The sequence below is a fragment of the Anoplopoma fimbria genome, chromosome 11 (genome assembly GCF_027596085.1).
Source record: "Anoplopoma fimbria isolate UVic2021 breed Golden Eagle Sablefish chromosome 11, Afim_UVic_2022, whole genome shotgun sequence".
In the NCBI taxonomy this organism is placed as follows: Eukaryota; Metazoa; Chordata; class Actinopteri; order Perciformes; family Anoplopomatidae; genus Anoplopoma; species Anoplopoma fimbria.
The window spans coordinates 8,316,649-8,342,867 of record NC_072459.1 but is presented as its reverse complement, the minus strand read 5'-3'; the positions used below and the strand labels follow the sequence as shown (position 1 = coordinate 8,342,867).

Genomic DNA, 26,219 nt, shown 5'->3' with positions numbered 1-26,219 from the left:
AAAATAAGTTAGCAGTGTATTGATAACGGCATCGATTATCAAAATATGCTTCCGCAATCTGATATGATTGGACCTCGTGACTTGTTTTCCGAACCAAAAACAACTGACCGAGCAAACCGGACAACAGTCGCATCAAGCTAAACATAATGACAACGATAAAACCTATTATGACCTTCACAATAAAAGCTTTATTAAATCAACCGTTAACGCACGACAGAGAAGATTTTACTTTGAAAAGCAGGTACCGGAAGTGTCATGTTCTGTTAACACTAGCTTGACGTGTGTTCATGCGGGAGCAGGTCAGCTGACTGTGTTAGTGACTGCTTCACTTAGCTGTGTGTTAGGGACTTGTAGGGTCTTTGGGAAGTGTTTATTCTCCAAACTGTCGATTTACACCGACACTCCTCCAACTATTCAACAAACAAACAGCTCATGACAGCAACGCAGCGTTCATTCAGCTAGCTAGAGACCCACATGACAGCCTGGAGCAGCTAGCTAGCCTAGCAGCTAAGCTAGCAGGAGTGCCTGGAAATAAGTGAGGTAAGAAGTGTTTACTTGTGTTTTCAGTATTGACACGCCGGCTACTCCCTCACTGCATTCATATGTGTGTGTATTAAAACGTAAAAACTAATTATACATTTGTATTTTTGTGTGACAGCTAATTTATTGTAGCCTTCGCTGCTAGCTGGGTTGCTAGTAAACATATCTTTGATCAATAAATAATAATACAAAATCACTTAAAACATCTTAAAGTGCCCCATGCAATCAGCAACTTAAATAAATAGATAGATAAATAAATAAATAAATACATAGATGGATAAATACATAAAAAGTTAGATAAATAAATAAATAGATCAATAAATAAAACACTCCCCTGAATCAAAGGCTGCTTCCGCATCACCACACTACACAGTAATGTTAGGAGACATTTGCCAAGAGATGATCTTCATGTCAATATGTGCTGCTATTTGAATTATGACTATGCCGAATTGAAAAGTAAATCTAAAATGTAATACACGTCATGAATGACCATAAATAGATGCACACATTTGTTGCCAACCTTAAAATAAACACTAAAGTTCTTTTCTCAGACGGAACGATCATTTATTATGTTTTTCTTCCATATTCAATGTTTATTTACACATTATAGACCTTGTATAACCGGCCAATAGTTTACTAAATGATGACTGTGCCAATAAAGTAAATATTAATTTAGATTAAATAAGTGATTCAGCTGCCTGTCTGTTGTCTTTCCTTCAGGTGAGGACCAGTGTCAGCAACCATGGCAGGTGGAATTACAGAGAGCGGGGAACCCTACTCCCCTTTTGTGAGTATCATGCAGGATACTGTTGTTCATTTATTTTTTATTTTTTTTACTATCTTGGAGCTGCAGTTAAAATGTTAAATATTACATTGTACACTTAGAAGTTGTAGCATTTCTCCCCGATTACTTGCAGGTGTTTTAATCTTTACCCTGTATTTCTTTTTGTCTTGAGCTACTTAAATTGACGGCTCATTATGTTTGAAACACTTTTAAACTTCGGAAAGCGAGTGAAACCTTCTTTGGTTGATCAAATGCGTAATGCCTTTGTGAGTAGGGATGATGGTATGAAAGTGCGGTAAAGAATAAAGAGGAAACTTAATTGCTTACACATCCTTCTTTGTACACACCAGGCCTCTATCTGGTCTGGAATCAGTTTGTCAACTCATTTTTTGTCCCCCACTGCTTACATCAGCATGATTTCGCTGCAGTTTATGCTGGTTAAATGTTTTGGTTTTTTTTCCAGGAAGCTAAAAGCTTTGAATCATTAAAGCTCTTTGCTACCAGATAAGTGTTGCTCAATGAGCAGAGATGTTGACCTTTGCATTGTTTTAATTATCCAGCATGCTTTGCTTGAGATTTTGCATGAAGCAAAACTAGTAAAATGCAACAGAAATGTAAATGTCTTCATACAGCTCATCAGACTCTTGTCTCTCCTCCAGGTGGGGCTGGTGTACATGTTCAATCTGATCGTGGGGACGGGAGCTCTGACGATGCCCAAAGCCTTCGCCTCTGCCGGTTGGGTCGTCAGCGTGTCACTCATCTCCTTTTTAGGGTTCATGAGGTGAGTTTTGTTTCCGCACATCTACCTCTTTTCCCCTTATTCCCCCTCATGCATCACCTGTCGTTCTGTCCCGCATGTAACAACAGAAACGACGTCAACACTTCTACAAACATCTGCCTTCTTTTTTTAGTTTATATTCAGAGTCGGTATTAAAGTTTGCTGCTAAGATAAAAGTGATAAGAGGACTTTTAATGGGAATGGAAGTGTTTAGATACAAGTTTTTATGTTTTTTAAGTTGTGCATGCTGCAAGAAATTGTCACACAACATATGATAATGAACACAAAATCTAATATAAAAATATAAAATCATTATTGTTAACAGTAAAGGCAGGTGATTAATTAATCCCTCTCACATATCGTGACATTTAATAAGGTAAGGTCAATGAAAGGTTTTTTTTTAATATGTGCTTAGAAATAAGAGTTTTTTTTTTTTTTTTTACTGTCATTTAAATATTGTGTTAAAGTCAAACTCAGACAGTTAAGGTACAACACATCTCTCACCTTAAATTGGGCAATAATTGTTTAAAACATAATAAATTGTATTAATGTCAGAACTGATGCTGATGTTTCATAATGATTCATTTTTTAGGTACAACACTATGCATTTACGTTTATTTCAACCTAAAACATATTTAAATGTGATAATTTCTTGCCAGAATTGTAATGTTTGTTCTTCTGCTTTTAGTATTTAAAGAGGCAATAATCTATATTTTAATGTTTTCAAATGTTAATATAAAGTCAACGTGAAAGGTGTCGGTCGTAGTGAGAAACCTTCAGAGGATGATCAGCTGATCTGCAGCTTTTTGCGGAGCTTCATGGTGACCTTCAGCTCATCGTTTACTGTTCTGGTTCACTCTCACAGCGTCGCTTTCCGAGAAAAATACGTAAAAAGCCGACGTACACCTCCTGCTCAACAGCAAACGGCGGACAAAGACTAGCTGGTGAACATAGTGGAGCTTTTAGCAGCTAAAGAGAAACGCGTATCCCTCTCTGAACCAACAAATCAGTCATTGCATGTTCTAATGATATCGATTTTTTAAAATATTCACAATAACTTGTTTTCATTTAAAGCAGCAATGTGACACTTTAATGGATCCACCGAAGCTTCCAACATCATGTTGCAATGAGTTAATCACACTTTTATTCATCCAAATGCGTCAATAAAAGCATCTTCTTGTCTTTGGTTCTTTTAGCTACATGACCACCACGTTTGTGATCGAGGCGATGGCGGCGGCGAACACTCAGCTGCGCTGGAAGAGGAGAAAGCAGGAAGAGGTGAGATAATTATCTTTATGTAGGATGTTGGCTGGATGGACGGTTCTGGCAGAGACGGTTCTGGCAGAGTTTCCTCTAATTGAACATGAAGCCAAACTCTATTTACACCCTTCAGGCAAACAAGAGGAACTAATATTTCCTGTCCTCAGCTCTGGTGAACGTGTTTACAGCTCCTGTTCTGACGTGCTGAAGAAATGTATTTGGTAAAAAGCGGAACTAGAATCGAGAGAAACTTTAAAATCACAACGAAGACACTAATCTGCTCCATCTGTAGGCAAACTCATTTAAATCAAGTTGAATGCAAGACAAGAATTTAAAAGCCAGCTCTGTTATAATGATTCTAATTATGAACTGAGGGTCACTTGTCTGTTATAATTTAAATCTGCATTATATGAGTGACCTCGTCCTCCTTATTTTATTTAATCACCACCTAAACGTCTCGTCTTCCACATTTGAGAGAAACTATGACTGTTTTTATTAGAAGCTGTGACTCTAAAATATTTTTATGTTTAAAGCCTGAAAAGAAATCCAACTTTCTTTAATAGGAAGCTGTATATATTTTTTATATATGAGAAGGCTATGGTTGTTTTATGGTCTGAGTGAAATGTGTCTCTTGGTCGAAGCCGTCAATAAAAATGACTGTTCTCCATTATACACCCGGTCTTTAATCATTTTTACTTTGCCTGAGAAAAGGACTTTAAAAGCTCCGGTCTTTACTTCTGGTCTCTCCACCGCTACAGAAGTCATCTCTCTGGGTTTCAAGCTGTGGAGTTATGAGTCCGAGGACGATAACCCCCGACTCTTAAACACTCGGCTCCTGATTCATGGCTTGATTTTTACTCCCACGTAATGGAAAACAAGCGAGGGAGGAGAAAACTGGAAATGTTTACCGCTTAATGCTTTTTTTATTTCTCTCTGCTTGAGTGAAGCACATCAGCGAGAAATAAAGTGATGCATCATATATGTTTTTTTCTGAGAAAGCCTCACACACAGGAAGTGGAAACTGGAGTCAGATAATGGTCCGTTATGTTTTGCAGTACTTGTGGAAAACAAGGAAGATCTGTGGGAAAAGAAAAAGCACAGTGTTGAATTCTTCTCTAAAATATCACATAACTGGTTGTGTTGCATCCCAGTCTGATCTTATAGTCGATGTTTGTTTGATGTGATCGCTTGCCCTCTGCTGGAACTTTAATTGTAATGCGACTAGATTTAATACATTTTCTCTCTTATCCATAAAGAAATAATGGCAGTGTTTTCATTTTCATGGACATAACATGTTATTTGGGACTAAAAACAGAGAAATTAGGGACAATATTGTAAACGGATATTAAAGTGAGATTTGTTCAGTTTAGCAGATGATTTCCAGAGGGAATTTTCTGGGAGGAACTGCTTCATGTTAAAGCTCAATATGTAATTTTCTGACGCTAGAAAAATAATAAGATATGTAGTTTGTTGACATGGTGGAGCAGTGTGGGATCATGGGAGTTGTTGTTTTCTCCTGTTAGGATTCCTTCATGGTTCAGTTGTCTTCTTTGTCTTCCCCTCTCCAAAAAAACTGAGCCGCTGATTAAAACACTGACAGATTTTTACGTTAAGCTGCTTTTTATTCAAACATTTATAATGACGGCGACTGACAGAACCCCCCCGTACGCAGGCAGGAGAGAAAGAAATTTCATTGGTCAAACTTTAAACTTATCTCTCATCTTTTACCCTGTGATATACAGTTTTACGTCTTCACCCAACAAAAAAAAAGTTCTTCATATATGATTGTAGTTGACCACTTTTCAGACTTCAAAAATATGGAGGATTTCAAACCAAACTGGGGGATCTGGGGATGCCACCCCCAGAATAACATTTAGTTTTAGATACCTTCCTGCATTATGGGGACTTTAAGAGAATGAAAACAACAAAAGCATATTAATGAATTGCTCCTCTTCCTCCTGTAGTTCACGTGCATGACGTAGAAATAAGGAACCGCAGATTAGCAACTTAATTGTCCTGGACAGAACGTGTTATTCAGGATTAATTACAGCAAAAGTAGAGACAATGTTCTTAAGTTATAAGAGGATGTTTTCTGGAAGAGACGCGTTAAAGCTTAATATTTCATTTTCTTCTCTGACAAAGTAGACTCATCATTGACAGTTAATCGACATTAATCTGCAGAGAGTTTGTGAAACAATAACAAGTGAATGTGATGTGGGTGACGTTGTTGGTGTGAAGCACTCTGTTTTCTCTGCAAACTGCTTCCCTGCAGCTGTTGCTTGTAAGTTCCAGATGTTGCCCTCCCCTGCGTCGCATGCAGAGCAAATAAACACCGTGTTAATAGCTTGTGAAATGATATGTGAGGAATTAGAGAAAACAAGCAACTTAAATAGAGATTCACACACTCGTTTATTTTTTTTTTAACTCTCTGCAGGTCGACGACAGCGACTCCACCTCAGAGTACTCAGACGACGACGCCGTGGTCCGAGGTCGATCGGAGCCGGAGACGAAGCCCATCCTGTCTGTTCGTAAGTATCGTAAGTGTTCATCGGACATGTGGTTTATTAGGAACACGAGGTTGAGCTGTTTTTAAACTGGACTGAAGGTGTAACGGAGCGTAGTTGATCCACAATTACACAGTTTAACCATCACAGTGTGGAATAAAGTTTACTGCAGCTCGTTATCAGCTTATATTCAGTAAATGTCTGATAATGTTACATCATGAGCAACAAATCTGTGTTGGAATCAGCAGGAGGAGAGCTAGTTATCATTAGCAGCACTGGAGCTTACCGCGAACGTACGGAGGTTTCATTCAGTTACATTATGACGCGTTCAGGCTCTGTTCAGTATATTATTATAACATTATCATGATCAAATGTAATCTTGTAAAATTTTGTTTTTGGTGAGAAACCTTAATAAATCCAGTAGTTTGTAGGAGATGTTTTCACATTAATATAAAATAGATTATTATAGATGAATCTTGAGCTGATCAATTTACTAACATTACATTACATTACATTACAGTCATTTAGCAGACGCTTTTATCCAAAGCGACTTACAGGAAGTGTATTCAACATAGGTATTCAAGAGAACTACTAGTCACCAGAAGTCATAAGTGCATCTCCTTTCTTAAACAAGCATCTAAGAGCATAAACCAGAGCAAAAGTATAGTGCAGAGGCAAAATACTACGAAAACAATAATTGCAACAGACTAATACGAATACAATAAGTGCAATAAACGAATACGAATACAATAAGTGCAGTGAACTAATACGAATACAATAAGTGCAATAAACGAATACGAATACAATAAGTGCAGTGAACTGATACGAATACAATAAGTGCAACAACTAATACGAATGCAATAAGTGCTACGAGGAAGGCTCAGGGTAGTACTTCATGAAGAGGTGAGTTTTCAGCCTGCGCCGAAAGATGGGCAGCGACTCTGCTGTCCTGACGTCAGTGGGGAGTTCATTCCACCACTGAGGGGCCAGGACAGAAAAAAGCTGTGACCGGGTGGATCGGCCGCAGGGACCTCTGAGCGACGGGGCAACCAGTCGCCCCGAGGCAGCAGAGCGGAGTGGTCGGGCGGGGGTGTAGGGCTTGACCATGGCCTGGCGATAGGAAGGAGCTGTTCCTTTCACTGCCCTGTAGGCTAGCACCAGAGTCTTAAACTGGATGCAAGCTCTAACAGGGAGCCAGTGTAGAGAACGGAGAAGGGAAGTTGTGTGAGAGAACTTGGGGCGATTATACACCAGACGTGCTGCAGCTTTCTGGACGAGCTCCAGAGGTCTGATGGCCGACGCCGGGGCTCCGGCAAGTAGTGAGTTGCAGTAGTCCAGGCGGGAGATGACCAGAGCCTGGATGAGCACCTGCGCCGTCTCCTCAGTGAGGAAGGGGCGAATCCTCCTGATGTTGTAGAGGAGGAATCTGCAGGAGCGTGTGACCGATGCAATGTTTGCTGAGAACGACAGTTGGTCGTCCAGGGTCACACCCAGATTCCTCACAGTCCGAGTTGGCGTCACCACGGCATCATCAATGGTGATGGACAGGTCTCGGTGCGGGCAGCCCTTCCCCGGGAGGAACAGTAGCTCGGTTTTGTCCAGGTTGAGCTTCAGGTGGTGTGTCGCCATCCACTTCGAGATGTCAGCCAAGCACGCAGCAATGTGTGGGCAATTCCAAAGCCCCCCTGACACCACTTGCTCACCATGGGCTGAGAGAGTGGGATAGATGAGATTAGTGGGGTCACGGCACCTGGGAATGACCCACTGTCTACGTGACCACCGGACAGAGGAACGGACAGAAATAGGATGCAAACACATGGTAGTCAATATAAGCAAATTACTGACCCGCAAGTACACGCTCGAGAAGTCATTGCTTGACGAAGTCTGGCTTGAAAAAGTCGCCCTGTTGCCTTTGTTCGCCCTAGCCTTCGTTTGCCCGACGCTTCCAGCCACCAGCAGTGGTTAAGGACCTACCTACTGATTGCTCATTGTCTGCCAGGAGTGTAAGCCACGCCCCCTAGCAGTTAAGAGGACAATTGCCCTATTGAAACTAAAGCACACCTCTCAAAGCAGTTCCTGATTACAGCAACAGCACAGACAACAGAATCAGCAACACACACTAACACTTTTAAGCAGGCTTGGTACAGTTAAGAGCAAATTATGAAAGCAAGAACAATATACTTAGTCTATCCTAGCAGAATCAAGAAGTTCAGTATCCCTCCAGAAGTCAAATACACTGGAGTAAAGGTTTGTTTGGTCTGAGTATATATATCTATATAACACTAGCTCTAAGCAGATTATAATGCATCATTAAAACTACTTGTTTTATTCAATAAAAGCACAATCTTTAAATTCCTAATCATTTGAATACTGTCTTTATGAAAATACCCCCTATAGATGACTTTAACAGAATAAAAGTATAACAAGTTTTTGATGGTTTAACTGACTTCAGGACAGTTGAAATAATTTTTCTTATGCAGGTTCAAATGTTTTTAAGGTACTTACTCAGCAGTTTGTTTTGGACTTGCAGAGCTTAATGTCTTCTTCACTCACGCTGAAAAGCTAACCACACACGTGTGTAAATTTGACCGGCATAAAAAAATGAGGTGCATCACTTATTGAAAAAACTTTAATTTAGCCAGTAAATTTGGAAAGTTTACAATAAAGTTGTAGTTTTTAAATTCCCCTTTTAAAAGCCTAATATGAAAATGGGTTCAAACACAACATCACCCAGCTGATGTGCTTTTTTCTATCTTTTAAGAATGTAAAACCAAGCGATTAATACGTTTGCTCTTCTGCAGAAAGTCTTTCTCTTCGTGATTCCAGACGAGTTTGACTGCTCTTTGACATGTAACCGCCTCTGACTCGTGTCGCGTTGTATTCACCGCCGATGTCCTCCATGTTTTTCCACAGAGAGGTCGGGAGGTCACGTGGACCACTTCGACATCGTGGAGCGGGTGGAGATGGGTCAGATGGCCTCCATGTTCTTCAACAAAGGTAATCTTCCTCTTTGCCCTCAGGCGATTTTACCCGTTTATTCAATTAACCGCCAACGTTTTATGGAGGAGCAGTGAAGGTCGTGTGGGAGTGAATCTGATCCACACAAAAAGTAAAAGGCTCTTTAATTGGATTGTAATTATAAATGGATAAATTGCCTTTGGTTGTAATTACCTGTTTGAGACTCCCATTAATGTGCATGAGTGAGGGAGGAGGGGCGGGGGAGACAAGATGGCTTCTTCCAGGATGATTTTGGCGCTAATGTTCACCTGAATCAGCTTGAACCTCACGTCTTTTAGAGGCGGTGCTCCCTCCCTCTTCTTCTCTGCTCGCTTTACTCCGACCGGCTCTTCCTCACCAGATGTGAGTGACTCAACAGTCTGCAGCGTCCTCCCCTGTCCCCCCCCCTCCATCCCACCCGTGTTGTCGCAGGGATAGAAAGACAACAAAAGGTCAAAGCTCTGACGGCGTCATCTGATCATACCGGCGTTTTTTTCGACACTAGGTGGAGCACTCGGCACGCCAGCATCACCCACACGGTGGTGATGCTCTTAAAGCTGCAGTGTGTCACTAAGCTCGTTAAAGGTGAAACGCTTTTTAAAAAAAAAAAAAAAAAACTCTCTGCTGATGACCTTTCCCAGCGTGAAACGGGCCGTGTGCAGGTGAGACACGAGGACGTATCGATCGGTAATAAGGAAATTAGTTTTTCCTCCTCCACCTCCTCCTCCTCCTCCTCCTCTCTCGCTGTGGGAAAGCTTCCCGGTGACTAATCAGGAATGAATGAGATATGAGGCACGAGTCCCGGCACATGCTGGACCAGGAGAGAAAAGAGGGAATGCAGCTCTTTTGTCTGTTATGACCTGATGTCCACACTTTTTCTTACCAGTGTGAGAGCTTCCTCTCTGTGAACAAATTAAGACATTTAATAGCTCAAACAAGATGTCATTTACATTTTTAAGTATTATCTCAAATGTTTAATGTTTAATGTTGTTGTCAAGAACTTTTTAGCTATATTTTTATTTGAATCAGAAATCTCATCTGCTCCTCTTTTTCTTACTATTAATGACATGAATATTTCTCTAATATGTGTTTTTATTCATAAGATACCTTCAGGTAAAGGGAGTATTCCTGAAAGATTATAAAACCTTCTTTAAAGCAAATTCACAGGTTCTTTCTTACTCAACTTGCCAATCTTAAGATATTCATCGTTCCTAAATTATTTACTTGCAGAGGTCAGTTTTCGATAGGATTTAGGGCAAGCTTTTCCCATTTGACATATGTTCCTTTATAAAATGTTTGTGCAAACTTGAATAAAATAATAACAAATCTTCCCGACACTTTTTAGTCCAGCTGTTGATACTCTCTGCTCTGCTTGTAGGTAGATTATGCTATTCAGAACTAGTTTTTCCAACGTGTCATTGGATCAATATCAAATATCAAAAGTGATTATACTTGTTCTGGATAGCCGAGTGAGAAGCCGTCCGTCATAGAAAATGTCAGGCGTGATAGTGTTCAAACATTGTGATATTTATAAAAAAAGCTGCAGCAATAAGTTGACTAATGTATTATCTGATCACCACCTGTTTTCCTAATTGATTAGTTTTGAGTAAATTTTCATGCAAAAATGTCTTCAGCCTCTCGAAAATGGAGATTTCCTGCCTTTTCTTTGTTTTCTATCATATTAGAGGGAATATCTTTTGGGTTTAGGACAAAACAAGACGATTAAAGACATCTTCCTTTAATTAAGAAAATAAATCAATATTACCAAGTAATTATTCGTTAATGCTAAGTATATAGCCGCCTTATATTTAAAGTTGTCAGTATTTTTTTTTTCAGTGTGAAGCTATTCGATCAACCTATAAACTGTTCTGATGCAGTATACTGACTTAAAGCTTAAACAATCAGCTGATTAATCGATTAGTTGATTGATTCTTTGGTTCAGCTGTTCTTTGTCATAAATTATATTAAATTATATACTTTTAGGACTCTTGGTTGGGGGAAAAAAGTCAGAAAACTTTTTCCAATTTCTTTTGACATTTCATAAATGTGAAAGTGCTGTTTTATGTTCATGTTGTGATCCAAAAGCTCTGTCAAAAATGTACATTTCATCCAACATTTCATCTGAAATAAAGGATTCCAACAGACTCGTACAGCTGGCCGCTCTGCGTGACCTCTGCGCGCTCAGACTCATGATAATTCATGTTAAAACATGCTGAGGACTGTCGAGACACTTACAGGTCACCAGATGCACAAATGTAGAGAAACAAATCGTCTGATTTATTTGTTGTTTTCCTCAGATCATACTTTAGTATAACATGTTAAAACAATGAATACATTTGGGTTTAAAGGTGTCAGACAATGCAAGCAATTTTAATCTCAACCTGGGTTTTGGAGACTTTTTCTGATGTTTTACAGACCAGAAATTTAATGGATTAATCAAGATAATAATCAAAATTCAGTGTTAGTTGCAGCCTGTTTTACTTCCTCCTTTATCTAGAAAGTTTGCATTCAGACTTTTTAGATTTGCACTTTAATCAATTTGCTGAATCTAAGAAGAAACACAACCAGGCCATTAGGAGCTATTCATTTATTTGTTTACAATCACACCAAATTGATTGGGAAAAAATGTAAAGTCTCAGCTGTCTTTTTCCGAGAAAGTGGCCGTTCCGTTTTGTTAGAAGTGACGTCTTAATTCAAACCAGCTGCAGGAAACAAACCCCTCAATTGCAAAGGATTATGGGTGCGTGGAGACAGATGGCGACATCTGATATAGCAAAACTAAATCAACATGTGAAGTTGTGTTCAGCTCTGTTTTCTTTTATTTTTAAGCAGCTAAATAACAAGAAAGAGTGCAAAGGGGTCTGTCAGCTTACAGGACGTTAAAACGACACAGATAATAAACTGAAGGTGTGACTGCACTCTGTCTCTCTCTGTCTGCACCTTTTGCAGCCAATTAAAGGCGTCTCCTGCTGTTGAGGAGGTGCTCGTAGAGGGCGTTTGACTTCCTCCTGGACTGAAAATTGACATGGTGGCAACGGTGGTAAAGCGGGTTTGGAACAAGGCCACGAGTATCAGCCTGACCCGCCGCCCCTGACAGGAATGTTGATGGTTTATCTGCACCGCTGAGGAAAAGGTGCTGCTGTAACCTTCACGTTGACGATTTTGAAAAGTTGATTAGAAGACGACTCTTTCACAAAAAGAGAGAGAGACTTGACGGAGTGATGTCTATGCATCGGCATCATTGTCTCGGTTTTTCCTTCTTCCTTCTTGTGATGTGATGTGCTGGTTAACATGGCGGCTCTGCAAACAGCAGGATTGTTTCTACCTCCCTCGACACGCAAAGCACCATGGTGGCGATTAATAATCCACTCGGCTGTAACGAGAGCCAAACAAAAAACAGTGTCAGAAAATGCAGTTTTCAGCCTCTAAAATATGGAGATTTTCTGGAGTGAAAAGCAGTCCGTCATAGAGATAGTGTTTAAATATTGTGATATTTAAACACTGCTCCAACAAATAGTTCACCAATATATTAGTTCATAAGCAGCTATTTTGATAATTGATTCATTTAAAGTAATTTTCATGCAACAATGTCAGAAAATTCAGTTTTCAGCCTCTAAAATATGGAGATTTCCTTCTTTTTCTCTGTTTTCTATCATATTAAAGTGAATTTCTTTTGGGTTTTGGACAAAACAATACGTTTAAAGACATCTTCTTTCTGAGGAAACTGACATTTTACAGAACAAACGATAATAAAAAATAATTGTTAGAAGCTGCTTTCTTTTTAAACAGTATTGTCAGTATCCTTTCAGTTTTGTAACGATCAAAAAAATAGTATTTCGCTCTGCTGTAACTCGAGCTTCTGTTTTTTAATGAGAACCAAACACGAGCAGATCCATTTTTAATACTTCAGTGACTTTTACCTAAATGTCACACTTGTGCATTGAGAGTGCCGGCAAAATGAAAATGCCCGAGCAGCTGCGAAGATAAATAGACGCGGCTGCTTAAGCTCGATCAGCCCGATCATTTCCCATAATCCACTACTGCAACTGTGTCCTGCGTTGGCATTGTAAGAGATTGATACTACAAGTTAAGTCAAAGGAAAGAGGCTTCCTCCATTTAAAAGCTTGATTTGTTTTTCAAATAAAAATAAAACGCCTGTTATGTTGTAATTTAAGAATCTGTTCAGTGTTTTAACACCTCGACTCTGTTTTCTGGTGGTTTTATGTATGTGAAGCTGTAGAAAGTAATAGAAAGTAGCTCAGATTTTGTAAAACTTTAGGTTAAAAAGGTGTGTTTGCATGTTATTCACCGCACTAATAGATAATATTGCCTTTTTCAAGTTGCTTTTATTGTGCAGTTTGATAGAAGAGATCTTATCAAAGCCTAAAAAAGAAGCGTATACTTTAAAGCAGAGTTCTATTTCATTCTTACTGACCGCCAGAGGCAGTGCTTAAAGCTAGGGTGGGTATTAATTAATTAATTTCTTTACTGTAATATTTGGCAAAACTGTCCTAATAGCCAGTCAGCTATATGTAGGTGAAGTGCTCTGAGAATATCTGCTCATAACTTTGCTCTCCCCTGCCTCTGTGGGCCGCACCCAAAAATTGCCACCGCTCATGTACACTTTGACCAATCAGAGCGAGGCTCCGATTCTCCGTTCTTATTGGCTGTGGGACTGTCCGGTCACCTTGGCAACGACGTTGGTGCGTCCCTGCGTGTTTCGTCTTCCTATCAATGTAACTGAATTCACATGAACGCGCATAACTGACGTTCGGTGGGAGGAGCTACAGCAGGTAGCGTGGCAGGGAGAGGCCAGAGAGCACGCGACGGAATCTCAACGGCTGTTTTCGCCCACCCTAGCTTTAACACTGGATGTTATCCATCGCGCATGCGCAGGTCGAGTATTTAATATCAACAAAGTCACACGTGACCGGGGATGACGTCGGGCCGCCCGTCTATATAAGGCCACGTCACTCTCCAAGATGTCCCCTTGTATCTTCTCGCAGTAGCGAATACAGGTTTAGAGTAAGAGATAAGCTTGAATAAAAGCAATATAAACCGGTGACTCTTTGCTGGTAGCCCTGCAACCGCATGGTTGGAGCCACGAATTCGTCCTCCAAGGGCTGCGATTAGTCACGCTCGGCTTTGTTTTGAACGCCGCATACCGGTGTTTTCGCCGGTGAGCTCGGCTCACGCTAGACTAACACAGCGTCTTCATCAGCTGTAGCGAAGGCTGCTAAGGCACGTCTTTGCAGGCATTTGCCTTCATGACCAGAGAGCTTGGTAGGCTGATGGCGTCGCTTACGCTGGCTCGCCGCCAGGTATGGCTGGCCCAGTCCCCATTATCAGAGCCATGCCGGAGGACCCTTCGCACTCTCCCCGTAGTTCCGGGAGAGCTGTTTGGCCCAGCAGCACAACAGGCCTTGGATCGTGGCATCCAGGCTAACCAGACACGGCAGCAGTTTGCTAGCCTTCGGGGAGCTGCATCCCAACCGAGGCAGCAGCCTCCACAAGGTTATGGCACCAATCGTCCTCTGCCGCTAGCACGTCCTAGTGGTTATTCCAGGACCTCACCAGCTCCTGAGCGACCCTATCAACCCCGTCGGGCTCCCACAAGGCCAGCACCACAGGCACAGAGGGGTCGGGGTTTCCCCCCTCCAGGCCCCCAAGAGGGCGTGGGGGCAGGTACTGACGGCTCATGGCCGGGCGTCGGGCGCTTCACCCAGCAGCACCTAATCTGCTGGGGAAGTTGCACTACAGACCCTTGGGTGGTGACCACGCTTTCCCAAGGGTACAATCTCCAATTCCGACGCCGGCCCCCAGTCTTCAGGGGGATCAGACTGACTACAGTCAGCGATCCCACAAGGCGACAGGCCCTCAGCCAGGAGGTATCCACCCTCCTGGAGAAGAAGGCCATCGAGATCGTAGATCCTCAGACACAGCAAGGTGGGTTTTACTCAGTGTATTTTTTAGTTCCAAAAAAAGAGGGTGGGTTTCGCCCTATACTGGACTTACGAGGGCTGAACAGTTTTCTGAAAGTATTGCCCTTTCACATGCTAAAGACAGCGGAAGTGCTCCAGGCCGTCGCACGGCAAAGCTGGTTCACATCAATAGATCTAAAGGATGCATACTTTCACGTTCCGATAGCACCACATCACAGGCCATACCTGCGCTTTGCATTCGAAGGGCGGGCCTACCAGTACAGGGTCCTCCCATTCGGGTTATCCCTAGCCCCACGGATCTTCACAAGGTGCATGCGGGCAGCGCTCGCACCAATGCAAGCCACCGGAATACAAATCCTCCCTTATCTGGACGATTGGCTTATTTGCGCTCCAACCCGGCAACAGGCAGAGCAGGACACCACAGCCCTCCTAGGCCATGTGGGAAGGTTGGGTCTTACAGTCAACTACGGCAAAAGTTGTCTAATACCCAGCCAACAGGTATTATTCCTTGGCATAACCCTGGACTCCGTCCAAATGCTTGCCTTCCCGTCTCCACGGCGGGTAGAGGCCATACTCCAGATCCTCCTGCATTTTCGGGAGGACAGGAGGGTAAGGTACAGCCTTTTTCTCAGGCTGTTGGGAATGTTGACGTCAGTAACGTCAATAGTGCCACTGGGCCTCCTTCACTTGCGGCCGTTCCAAGTTTGGACCAATGGCCTCCACTTAGATCCAAGGTTGCACGGATCCAGGAAGGTCAGGGTGTCCAGTCAATGCCTCCTGGCATTACAACCCTGGAGACGCAGGGCATATCTTGCCAAAGGTGTCGCACTAGGTTCGATCCCCTCACGCCGCGAAGTGGTGGTGACCGATGCTTCGCTCTCTGGCTGGGGGGCAGTGTGGCAGCACAGGGCAGTGAGAGGGCTCTGGAGTGCGCCGCACAGGACACAGCACATAAATGTGCTCGAGCTCCGTGCTATTTATTTAGCGCTCCACCAATTCCTGCCATATTTGAGGGGCAGACATGTTCTGGTACGATGCGACAACAAGTCAGCTGTCTACAATGTGAACCACCAAGGGGGCACAAGGTCGGCTCAGTCATTACAGGTTGCACAGCAACTTCTTGTATGGGCTCTCCCTTACTTTTCCAGCCTCAGGGCTATGTACCTTCCAGGGCCACAGAATACGGTGGCAGACTTTCTTTCACGCCAGAAACCTCCGTCGGGGGAGTGGCGACTCCACCCAGAGGTAGTAGAGGCAATTTGGAGCAAATACGGCACAGCAGAGGTAGACCTGTTTGCTTCAGAGTCCACAACACATTGCCCTCTCTGGTTCTCTCTGTCAGAGACGAGTCCGATGGGACAGGATGCCTTGGCACATCCATGGCCACGTCAACTCCTTTATGCCTTCCCGCCATTTCCACTGATAGGGTTAACTCTACACAGAGTTCAGAAGGGGAACCACAGACTCCTGCTGGTTGCCCCAAACTGGCCAGGAGACCTTGGTTTCCAGTAATGTACAGGCTGCTAGACGGAGATCCATGGTGCCTGCCGAAGAGGCGGGACCTGCTCTCACAGCTGGGGGCCACATCTGGCACCCCAGACCAGAGTGCCTGCAGCTATGGGTTTGGCCCTTGAGGGGCCTGATCCACTTATAATGGAATGCGACCAGGAGGTAGTTCAAACCATTATGGACTCAAGAGCTCCCTCCACCAGGGCACTTTATGCTAACAGGTGGAAGATATTTGCAAAGTGGTGTGAGGTACAGAAAGAGGTACCGGAGTGTTCCTCAGTGCCAATGATACTGCGTTTTTTGCAGTCCTTACTGGAAAGGAAGCTATCTGCTTCCACTTTAAGAGTGTATGTGGCTGCCATTTCATCCAGGCACATTAAGGTTGATAGCCGGACGGTGGGGTCTCATTCTTTGGTGACCCGATTTCTTAAAGGAGCCCAGCGGAGGAACCCCCCACGGGCTGTCAAGGTTCCCTCATGGGACCTACCTCTGGTACTTGGAGCCCTCCGTCTCCCCCCGTTTGAGCCCTTGGACCAGGCGCCACTGAAATGGCTGTCGGCGAAGGTGGCCTTTCTTCTGGCGATCGTGTCAGCCAAGCGTGTGAGCGAGCTTCATGCGTTGTCAGTGAGTGAAGAGTGTATACGCTGGAACTCAGATGGCACAGGGGTGGCACTGTGGCCTAACCCATCTTTTTTTCCAAAGAGGCTGTCTTCGGCCCACTATAATCAGGTCATAGAGCTAGCAGCTTATGGCCCCTCACACCCACCGGATGAGGAAGCTAGTTCAGCAGAACTACTCTGCCCGGTGAGAGCCTTGAGATGTTACATACAGGAAACTGCCGGTTTTTCGTCAGTCTGATGGCCTGTTTGTCTGCTACGGGGGCCCGAGGAAGGGGCAAGCGCTGTCCAGACAGAGGCTTTCGAAGTGGGTGGTGGAGGTAATTGAGGAGGCATACAAGTCAAGAGGACTGCCTTTGCCTCTTAAGATCAGAGGCCATTCCACCAGGAGTGTCTCCACCTCCTGGGCAGCACTACGAGGAGTGCCTCTAGGTGAGATTTGTGCCGCGGCCTCCTGGGCTTCAGCGTGCACCTTTGCCCGATTTTACAGGGTCAATGTAGCTGCTCACCACGCAGTGGCTGCAGCTGTTATTCAGGAACCCTCAGGCCCTTCCTAATAGGTGGGTACAGGATTCCTCGTGACTACGTTGGTAATAGTCATCCAGTGTTAAGCACTGCCTCTGGCGGTCAGTAAGAATGAAATAGAACGAGAGTTACGTATGTAACTACGGTTCTATGAATTCTGGATGACCGCCAGAGTTCTCTGTCACTCGGAATCTTGCGAGAAGATTCTGAAGGGACATCTTGGAGAGTGACGTGGCCTTATATAGACGGGCGGCCCGACGTCATCCCCGGTCACGTGTGACTTTGTTGATATTAAATACTCGACCTGCGCATGCGCGATGGATAACATCCAGTGTTAAGCACTGCCTCTGGCGGTCATCCAGAATTCATAGAACCGTAGTTACATACGTAACTCTCGTTTCCCACCTTCAAAGTATAATATTCCTGATAATATAACCGACTGTCTGAAACATTGGCCCAGATGCTATTAAAGCTTGACCACTAATTACTCCATTCTGTCCTATTAACTTATTTTTAGAGGCGTATTGTTGATGGTGGTGTTCCCTCTGGGGCTCCATTTAGATTTGATTTGTTGAAGTCTGTAATTTTCAGTTCATCAACATTTGAGCTGAAGTTAAAAATATGAGCAGAAAAAGATTAATGAGGTGATATTTAAAGTTTTATCGTCCCTCCTTTTTAGATCAGAGGTTTTTTCAGTGCGACAGCGGCACATTCTCGTGAGTTATTTGTGACTTTGCAGGAGGTCAAAGCAGATTTTTTTTATAAAACGATAATTAAAATAACATTTTTCCATTCCTATAATGTAATATACGGTGTTAAACCCAGATAAGGTAACAAAAGTGTAGCTGCTCTCCGAGAGGTTGTCAGTTCTGTCAGTCAGAAGCAGAGAGGTGATGGATGCTGATGCTTTTCACAGCTACACGAGCGACCGGGCTCCTCCGTCAAAGACCCGTTCTGCAGCATTTTTAGCCCGTGGCTCCGGGTAATTGGGAAATATTAGTTACACTGGCGTGAAGGCCTGCATCCCTGCGGTCATGCAGAGCTCCCGCCTCGCTATCACTAACCGACAGCGACCGGCGGAGTACAGTACGTCCTGTTTCTGCTCTCCGCCAATGAGACACTAACACTGACCCGTCCAATGTCGTCTCACAGGAGACATTTGTTGTAGTAGAGGAGGGTTAGTTTCTGATGAGCCTGTCCAGTCTGAACTTAGTACTATATTTTAATATCATCTTATATCATCCTGCTGGAGTTTGTCTTGTATTTCAGTGCAGAAGTTGTTTTGTTTAAAACTTTGATGCTTTTGCTGATACGATACCAGGCGGCAACCTACAGCTCTGCCCATCGACTGCATATTAGAAGACGATGTTTCGGCGATTTAACCGTCGCCATCTTGGCTTTTATGCAACCAATGAACTGAAGTGACCATATTTAGACTGAGGAGGAGTGACGTAGGGACCCCATAGACATCTCTGGTAGAGACCTGTCAAACACTTAGTAGCCCCGCCCTAAATTAAACCCTGCTTTATGGTCTATTTGACTCTAAATGGACCTTAATTTACTAAATGAACATCATGCTGTATTGAAGAAGACTTGAAACTAGCAGAACTGGAGGTTGCTGCCTGATTCTGCTTGGTGAAGCCAATGCAAAAGTGTCTTAAAAGCTGCATTCTAGTCAGGTTATCGTTTCACAATTGTCAAAATTGGCAAACATTATCACATTTGTTGTGGGTTGCAATTGTATCTTATTTACAAAATACTCACCTGGAAGAAAAGTGAAGCCGCCAAAGTGTCTTAAAGCTACTGTCCATCAGGGGGCGACTCCTCTGGTTGTATAGAAGTCTATGAGAAAATGACTCTACTTCTCTCTTGATTTATTCCCTCAGTAAACATTGTAAACATGAGTTTATGGTCTCAATCTCTAGTTTCAAGTCTTCTTCAATACAGCATGATGTTCATTTAGTAAATTATGGTAATTTTCTCATCGACTTCTATACAATCAGATTATTTTTGCAACCCGAGGAGTCGCCCCTTGCTGGTCAGGAGAGAGAATGCAAGTTTTAAGTCACTTCTGCATTGGCTTCACTCGGACGCCTGGTCATTTTACTGCTAGATCCTCATGTTTTCAACCTCCATCACAACCTAAATCAACTGTTTGATCGGCGCCATCAGCCCTTAATTCATAAAAGAACCAGTGAAGCTCTGAATCTGTCACTCTTTATTCCTTTTTAATGGCCTCGATGCTCTAATTTCCTTGGCAGTAATCAATTAGCTGAAGGGGTCCAGTTGGAGGCTTTAACCCCCTTCTGAGAATTCAAGAGCGTGATGGATGTGTGGCCCTCTGTGATGATCCGTCAGCTGGTTAAAAGCCCTCCATCTTGTCCTGGCAGCGCCGGCCGGTGGCCAAAGGGTTTGCCAGTCCAGAGTGTTGATGGAGAAATAAAAAAGGGGGGCAGATGGTGCAGAGCGTGTTGCTGTGGAGAGTAAAAGGCTGACGGGGGAGATTCTCTTTCATGGAGGGATTAGTTTTTTAATTAATGCTATTAATATTTTTCTTTGCACCAATAAGAAGATGTGCCTCCGCTGTCCCAGAAAAGGGATGAGGATGGAGGAGGTGGAGTTTGACATGTGGTCTATCGACCATATTTCCCAATTAAGTGTTAGGACGGCTGATGAAAAGATGAAGGATGCGTTTGTTCCTCCCCTTTTGAACTCGCATTACTTCGAAGAGAATACTTTTATACCAATTAAATGACTTTTTATGTCAATTAAGCCCCTTTTTTGTGTTCGCAGGAACTTTCTCCATTAAAGGATTTAAGGTTCAATTTAATCTATTATGCAACACAGGGATGCACAACGAAATGAAGTTGTTGCCCGTTTGAAACAGGAAAAACATGAGTAACAAAACAAAAACCTTAGTACATTTCACTGAATTTGCATCATAATGAATGTAAACAGCAACAATAAAACGAGTTTAAATGGGCGGCTACGTAAAAACATCCGTTTACGAACTCTCAAACAACTCGTGCAGTATAATCTGAGTCTCATTAATCAGTCGTTTGCTCACTAATTCACAAACACATGCATCGTCTCTAAAACATTACTACTTAAATCACTACAGACTGGCACAGACGATTAATGCACCTGTGCAATGTTGAGTGTTTTTGTACAAATTGTCATTTTTTTGGGGTGAAATAGTCACAAACTCTGAGTCACTCATGTGTTGTATGCTTTTATATTTTTGTCTTTCAGTTGGCGTCAACATGTTCTACATCTGCATCATAGTCTATCTGTATGGAGACTTGGCCATCTACGCAGCAGCTGTGCCCATATCACTGATGGAAGTCGCCTGGTAAGACCAATACACATACTTTATCTCGTTCATTCTCACTTTAACTACAAAAAAAACTACAAAAAACCCCCCTATATATTGATGTATTTTAAAGAAGTTCTCCTTGAAGAACATTTTGGAACATTTGCTACTTTTTCTTTTTGGCGAGTTGGACCACAGCTGTCTTCATCTCATTGGCTCCTGTTTGTCACCTTCTGAACTTGAGATTAAGACAATAAAGCTTTGCTGACCTCTGCTGACCTCTTACCGGCGCTCCTGGCGTCTTTAGTCGCATTGACTTGCTTCCAGACAGATTTTTATTGCTAGTCCGTTGGCCAGAGGGGGGGAGAATAATTTATTTGATATACTGGTACAGGGTTCAGATCCTGGACCAGAGAAATAACCATTCCCCCTTTTATGGTTTGTTTTAGTGAGATGATTTCATAACGGTTAAAGTTTCTGATAGTGATGTCTTTGATTGGTTCAGACAGTAGAATATATGATCTTTTATTAACTGCCATCATTTATACTTCACTTACTTTCTCTGACCTCAGTGTTTTACAAGGCTGTACTATATTTCTTTTTTTTTTTAACATTAACATTTCAAAACTTCTATTGAGGTTTTTCAATGTCTGTCGTCATATTTATGATGAAATCCTCCCCAATTGGAATAGATTCAGCTGATTTAAATAACTTACCCATTTTTTAATGAATTAAGATCTTCAATATATCTTTAGTAGATACAACTCGTCAGAGCTGCCTCCCTTTGTGTGAGAGCAAACTGTTTTTTTCACTGCAGTGAAAATGTTGTTTTTGAAAGGCTAAACGACAGCAAATATGGACTGAAGGAGAATATTTTGTAAGATAAAAAAACATGTGAATTTTGAAAATTATAACATCCATTATTTTTAATACATTTTGCCTATTGTTTATCTATTATCTATTTTGGGTTTTTATACAGCTAAACTCATGATTTACGTAATTTTTCTCATTGACATCTTTCTTTCTGTCTTCACAACAGATAAACAGTCATTACTACTTGTGTGCAGCAATGCTTATCAAATGATTGTGTTATTATTTAACATCACAGTGATAACAGACAAAGTAAAAGGCAACAGGAAGTATGGATGTCCCGGTCAAGCTTTTTAACCACTGATCCCAATCAGTAATTTAATATTGAGTATCTGCTGAAACCGAGTCACGATATTTTAATTTACTATTTTCCTAGATAATACAGCTGCACTGTGCACATTACAGTTGTTCAAATCAATCCTATGTGTATGCTTGGGAATTCAATTGCTTTGCACTGCATATATAAAAAAGAAAATGTATCCAAGCTGTTCCTTAATGTTCCTTTTTATTACATTTTTTTCCAAATCACTAATCTCTGTTCACGTTTTGGCCTCGTCGCTGTCTCGAGGGACTTTCTCTCTCCTTTTAAATCGTGACCTCCAGTGCTTGTTGCTTCGCTGCAGCTCTGTGTTAACTGTATGAACCGTATTAGGTCTGATGCCGTGCTTAACCATTTAAACTCCACACACGTCACCACGTTTCTTGCAGAGACAAACTTAAACCACATTCATGTTTTTGTCCAACCTGAGCCCTAAATTGCAATCAAACAAAACCCATTGAGATTATTTTTCATTACAGCTTTTTTCCTTAAAGACACGGTGGCAAACAAACAGACGTGACAGACTGATCTTATCTTTTATCAGGACATTATGTTACTAATACTTTCACTTTACCCTCAATAAGTATTTGAAAACGTTTCAGTATGCTTCATTTACCTTTTTCAATAAATTAATTTACAATTATACAGTCACAGTGTAAACTTCTTCCTCTAATTGTTGTTGTGACAGAGCAGGACTAAGTCATCCTGTCCTCAGGCGTCTGTCGTATCGTATTAAATTCTCTTCCACTCTGATCCAAACATCGCTAACCTTCCAACAACAATAAGTGTGAGATGTAACTGAGACTTCAAAAGCAGTTTGCTTTGCCCGAAGGCACAAACTGCAGACTTCTTAGCAGCATTGGGCAGAACTGAGAAAAGTTTCACTAAAGCTCTGTCTGTTACACAACAGTGATCGGGTTCCTGATTACTTTGACATTCTTTAACACTCTGAACCCCAAAAACCCACCGGCCAGATTGAAAAGCATAGAACAGCATACACAGTTTATCACAGCCAGAAGCTGTACAGACCATCATTATCATCAGATACTTCATCTTTCCGACGGTCCTTGAACACATCATGTGTGACAAACAGTTCTGTCAGAAAACGAAACTAAGCTTAAAATTGTGATCGTTCATCAAAAACATTTTATTCTACGTCTCATTTAAAATCTTGCCACAAATAAACCGTAAACTCGTTACAGATTCTTGCGTTTTTTCTTTTTTATGATTTATGACATGGTTACTGTTTTATTCTGTCGAAAACACATTTTTTAGGTCCTTCTACTTCTAGCCATGATTGTTCCGTTTCCATAGAGGTGCAGGACTTTTATATTGCAGTGAAATTCAAGGCCACAGAGAGAAAAATGTGATAAGAGCAAAACAAATTCTCATTAGGACTGTTTTAGATGAGAGGTTGTTGTGAGAGTGCAAACTTTAAATGATCGTGGCCAGTTTCCAATGGCAACATCTAACATTGTTGGGGTTAACTCTATTTTTTGTGTTTCTTTTTCTTGTGCAGTGGAAACCACTCCTGCAGCGCCGGAAGTGTGAAGTACAACGACACTGATCTGTGCTGGGGCTCTGTGACGAGGAAAGACGCGTACCGGGTGTTTCTGGTGAGTCCTGACAGATAGTTAGTATAAGGACAGTTAGTATAAGGACTCTGTATGAACACCAGACTTTGGTGCGTACAAACAAAACGGACAGCTAGCGGACTGTGTGGAGATATTTGCTGAATTTGACACGAAGTGTTTTGGATAAGAGGACTGAGAAAAGGAGAACCGCATATCGGTCTGCACTAACACCAGGCTACGTAATTATGTGCAGGCAGATTTTATTTACGCGTGTCAGCTGTGGTGCGGCTGGATGGAATTGTGGGAAGGATGGTCGAGTGTCCTTTTCTTAAGGAGATAAGAAAGGAAGCATTGAAGCACGTTTCTTTAGTGTTTAAGGCCCGTCTGATAATAATAATTGCTTGTGAATATTATAACATTTTAGAACAGAAGTTGTGGATATGGTCTGCATTGCCTTTGTCAAGGTTGAAAAAAGTAAAAAAAGATTTCCGACTTTGCTCGGACTACAGAGCCTCAATGTTGTTGTTGTTGGGAATGAGTCCATTTTTCCTGCACAGAACTTATTTTCTGCAATAATCCAAAATTAAATGGAAAAATACTGATGGCTTTTTGTAAAGGATTCAGAACCTGTTCTGTACAAAGTGATTGGTTGATGCCTTAATTTGCAGTGCCAAAACCACCTCCATTAGCTAAGGGGACTGCAGGGGTTGCTGGGGAAGCTTTTGGAGAAACGTAACCTCGATCCATAGCTGTAGAACCCAAACACGAGGGAACAAAGACTGTTTTACAGCCACACAACTGCACAAATAACTACAGCGCTTGACCTGGTGTGAATGCAGCCTTAGAGAGTTGGACCAGCTCTAATCATGGCTGCCACTTGTCCTTAGGAACCAATAACCCTTTTAGTACACTGATCCAGGACAATATACTGCTAGATATCTGTAGGACGTCTGACATTTCAGTCACAGATCCACTAATGAGATTATGGAAAGAAGGTTGAAAATACAGACTTTTACAAAGACGGTTGACAGCGTTTACAGTTTGTTTTTCACACGGATTCAGAAGTGAAAGTATTCTTTTGGCTCAAACACTTCTTGTCTACAGACGTTTAAATGTGCAAAGCCATGCCTGCCTTTCTGTCGGATGCAGCTTTGACAACATTTTCTGTCCTCTGAGTCCCTCCCTCCATCAAACTTTCCCCGGACACCCTCATCTCTGTAGCCGACAGGAAGTGTGTGTCCTTGAAGTCTTAAGCGAGCCAAACTCTGATTTCCACTTGAGCTCTAACTCTGCACAGCGACAGTGATAGATGTGCTGATCTCCTCCTGTATAATTTCTCCTCCCCCCGCCTCTCTCACCGCTTCCTGTCCTTTTTCCTACATTTTAATAGAATGAGCAGACCCCAAATAATCTTCCAATGAATTAACTTTCCCCCCCCTAATGGGATAAGCCTCTTACTGTATGTTGGCAAATTGGAATAACGCTGATTTGTAATCTCCGCTCGGTTTGTTTACACTTGCAGTTCTGCAGATTAATTTCCCGGTTTCATCATGACCATAAAGGGAAATAGATGTTACACTAAAGAATATTTTTATATTTTTGAATAGGGGATGCACCGATCTGACCTTATCTTCAACTATAGCGTAATGGCCACACAAGTACTTTAAGTAGTAGTATTTTCCCCCAATTTAAAATCTAAAACTTATCTGTCTGTCATTGGTTAAACTTATTTTTCAATGCATAACATGAGGCTGTAATGACACATTTATTCTTAACTTCAAATGGAGAAGTTTATACATCAACTATCCTTTTTTAGTGCATTGTTTAAAGGTTTATTGACGACTATTTTTCATTCTGAATGACTTATTTCCAGAGACATTTATGAGCACATCTCTGCAGTGGCGCCTTTTTATGATTCTTTGTGGAGAAACAAGTTGATTTAAATCCGCTAATTAATAGGTCGACAAACAATTTCTTTGGTTGAGGACAGCCCTAGGTTTATGGATCTGTTGTGTTACATTGCATTTCAACTTGTCTTATCCATTAACAAACACGGTTTCTGCTGTAGGATTACTAGTGTTGTGGGCAGTTACTCTTTTTTCACGCTCTGCATGTCCTTTGTCCAAAAATGTAACGTCGGACTTGACAACGGACATCGTTATTTCATCCAAACTCCATTAATCTACTTTTAGAAAAAGTAGAAACTGTTAAGAAGAAGTGGACGTAGATGCCTCGAAAGAATGTTCATGAACTTTTGCCTTTTGATTTTTAGTCGTTGATTCTTCTGCTCACAGACATTTTATTTTATCATTTCATATATATTTTTATCCTGTAAATCGTCTTTTTCTTCTGGTCGACCTTTCCCTGAATAAATGAAAAATCACTGAGCTGTGATTAAACATTCAGGTGTCCCCGTTAGCGTCCTGTACAGAGTGTGGATTCTCTCCACTGTGTTTCTGCGGCGTCACAGGGTCAGAGGATCTCGGCCTAGAGACACCGCCCCGACTCTCAATGATGAGTCTAAATAATTGACTTTTTCTCATCAGCTGTGGAAAGAACTATCAAAAAGCTGCCCCACCCAGAATCCACCTGGGCTCCATTTGTATTCTCAGTGTTGGTGAGCTGAGCCTCAAGGACAGAGTGACCTTCTTTCTCAGCGTTGAGCTGAGGGTTAACTCACCATTTTC

The 26,219-nt window shown here is 42.1% G+C and overlaps 1 protein-coding gene across 1 annotated transcript in view; it reads left to right on the top strand.

The window, feature by feature from the left end:
• Window positions 1-304: 304 nt before the first annotated feature.
• tmem104 (transmembrane protein 104) overlaps window positions 305-26,219 on the top strand; it is a 66,680-nt gene continuing 40,765 nt past the window's right edge. The window contains exons 1-8 of the mRNA XM_054608147.1: window positions 305-540; window positions 1,261-1,327; window positions 1,984-2,105; window positions 3,299-3,380; window positions 5,797-5,890; window positions 8,780-8,863; window positions 20,709-20,808; window positions 23,478-23,574. Of these exons, the coding sequence (XP_054464122.1) occupies window positions 1,283-1,327; window positions 1,984-2,105; window positions 3,299-3,380; window positions 5,797-5,890; window positions 8,780-8,863; window positions 20,709-20,808; window positions 23,478-23,574 (624 nt within the window). The 5' untranslated portion in view covers window positions 305-540; window positions 1,261-1,282. The remainder of the gene's footprint in view (window positions 541-1,260; window positions 1,328-1,983; window positions 2,106-3,298; window positions 3,381-5,796; window positions 5,891-8,779; window positions 8,864-20,708; window positions 20,809-23,477; window positions 23,575-26,219) is intronic.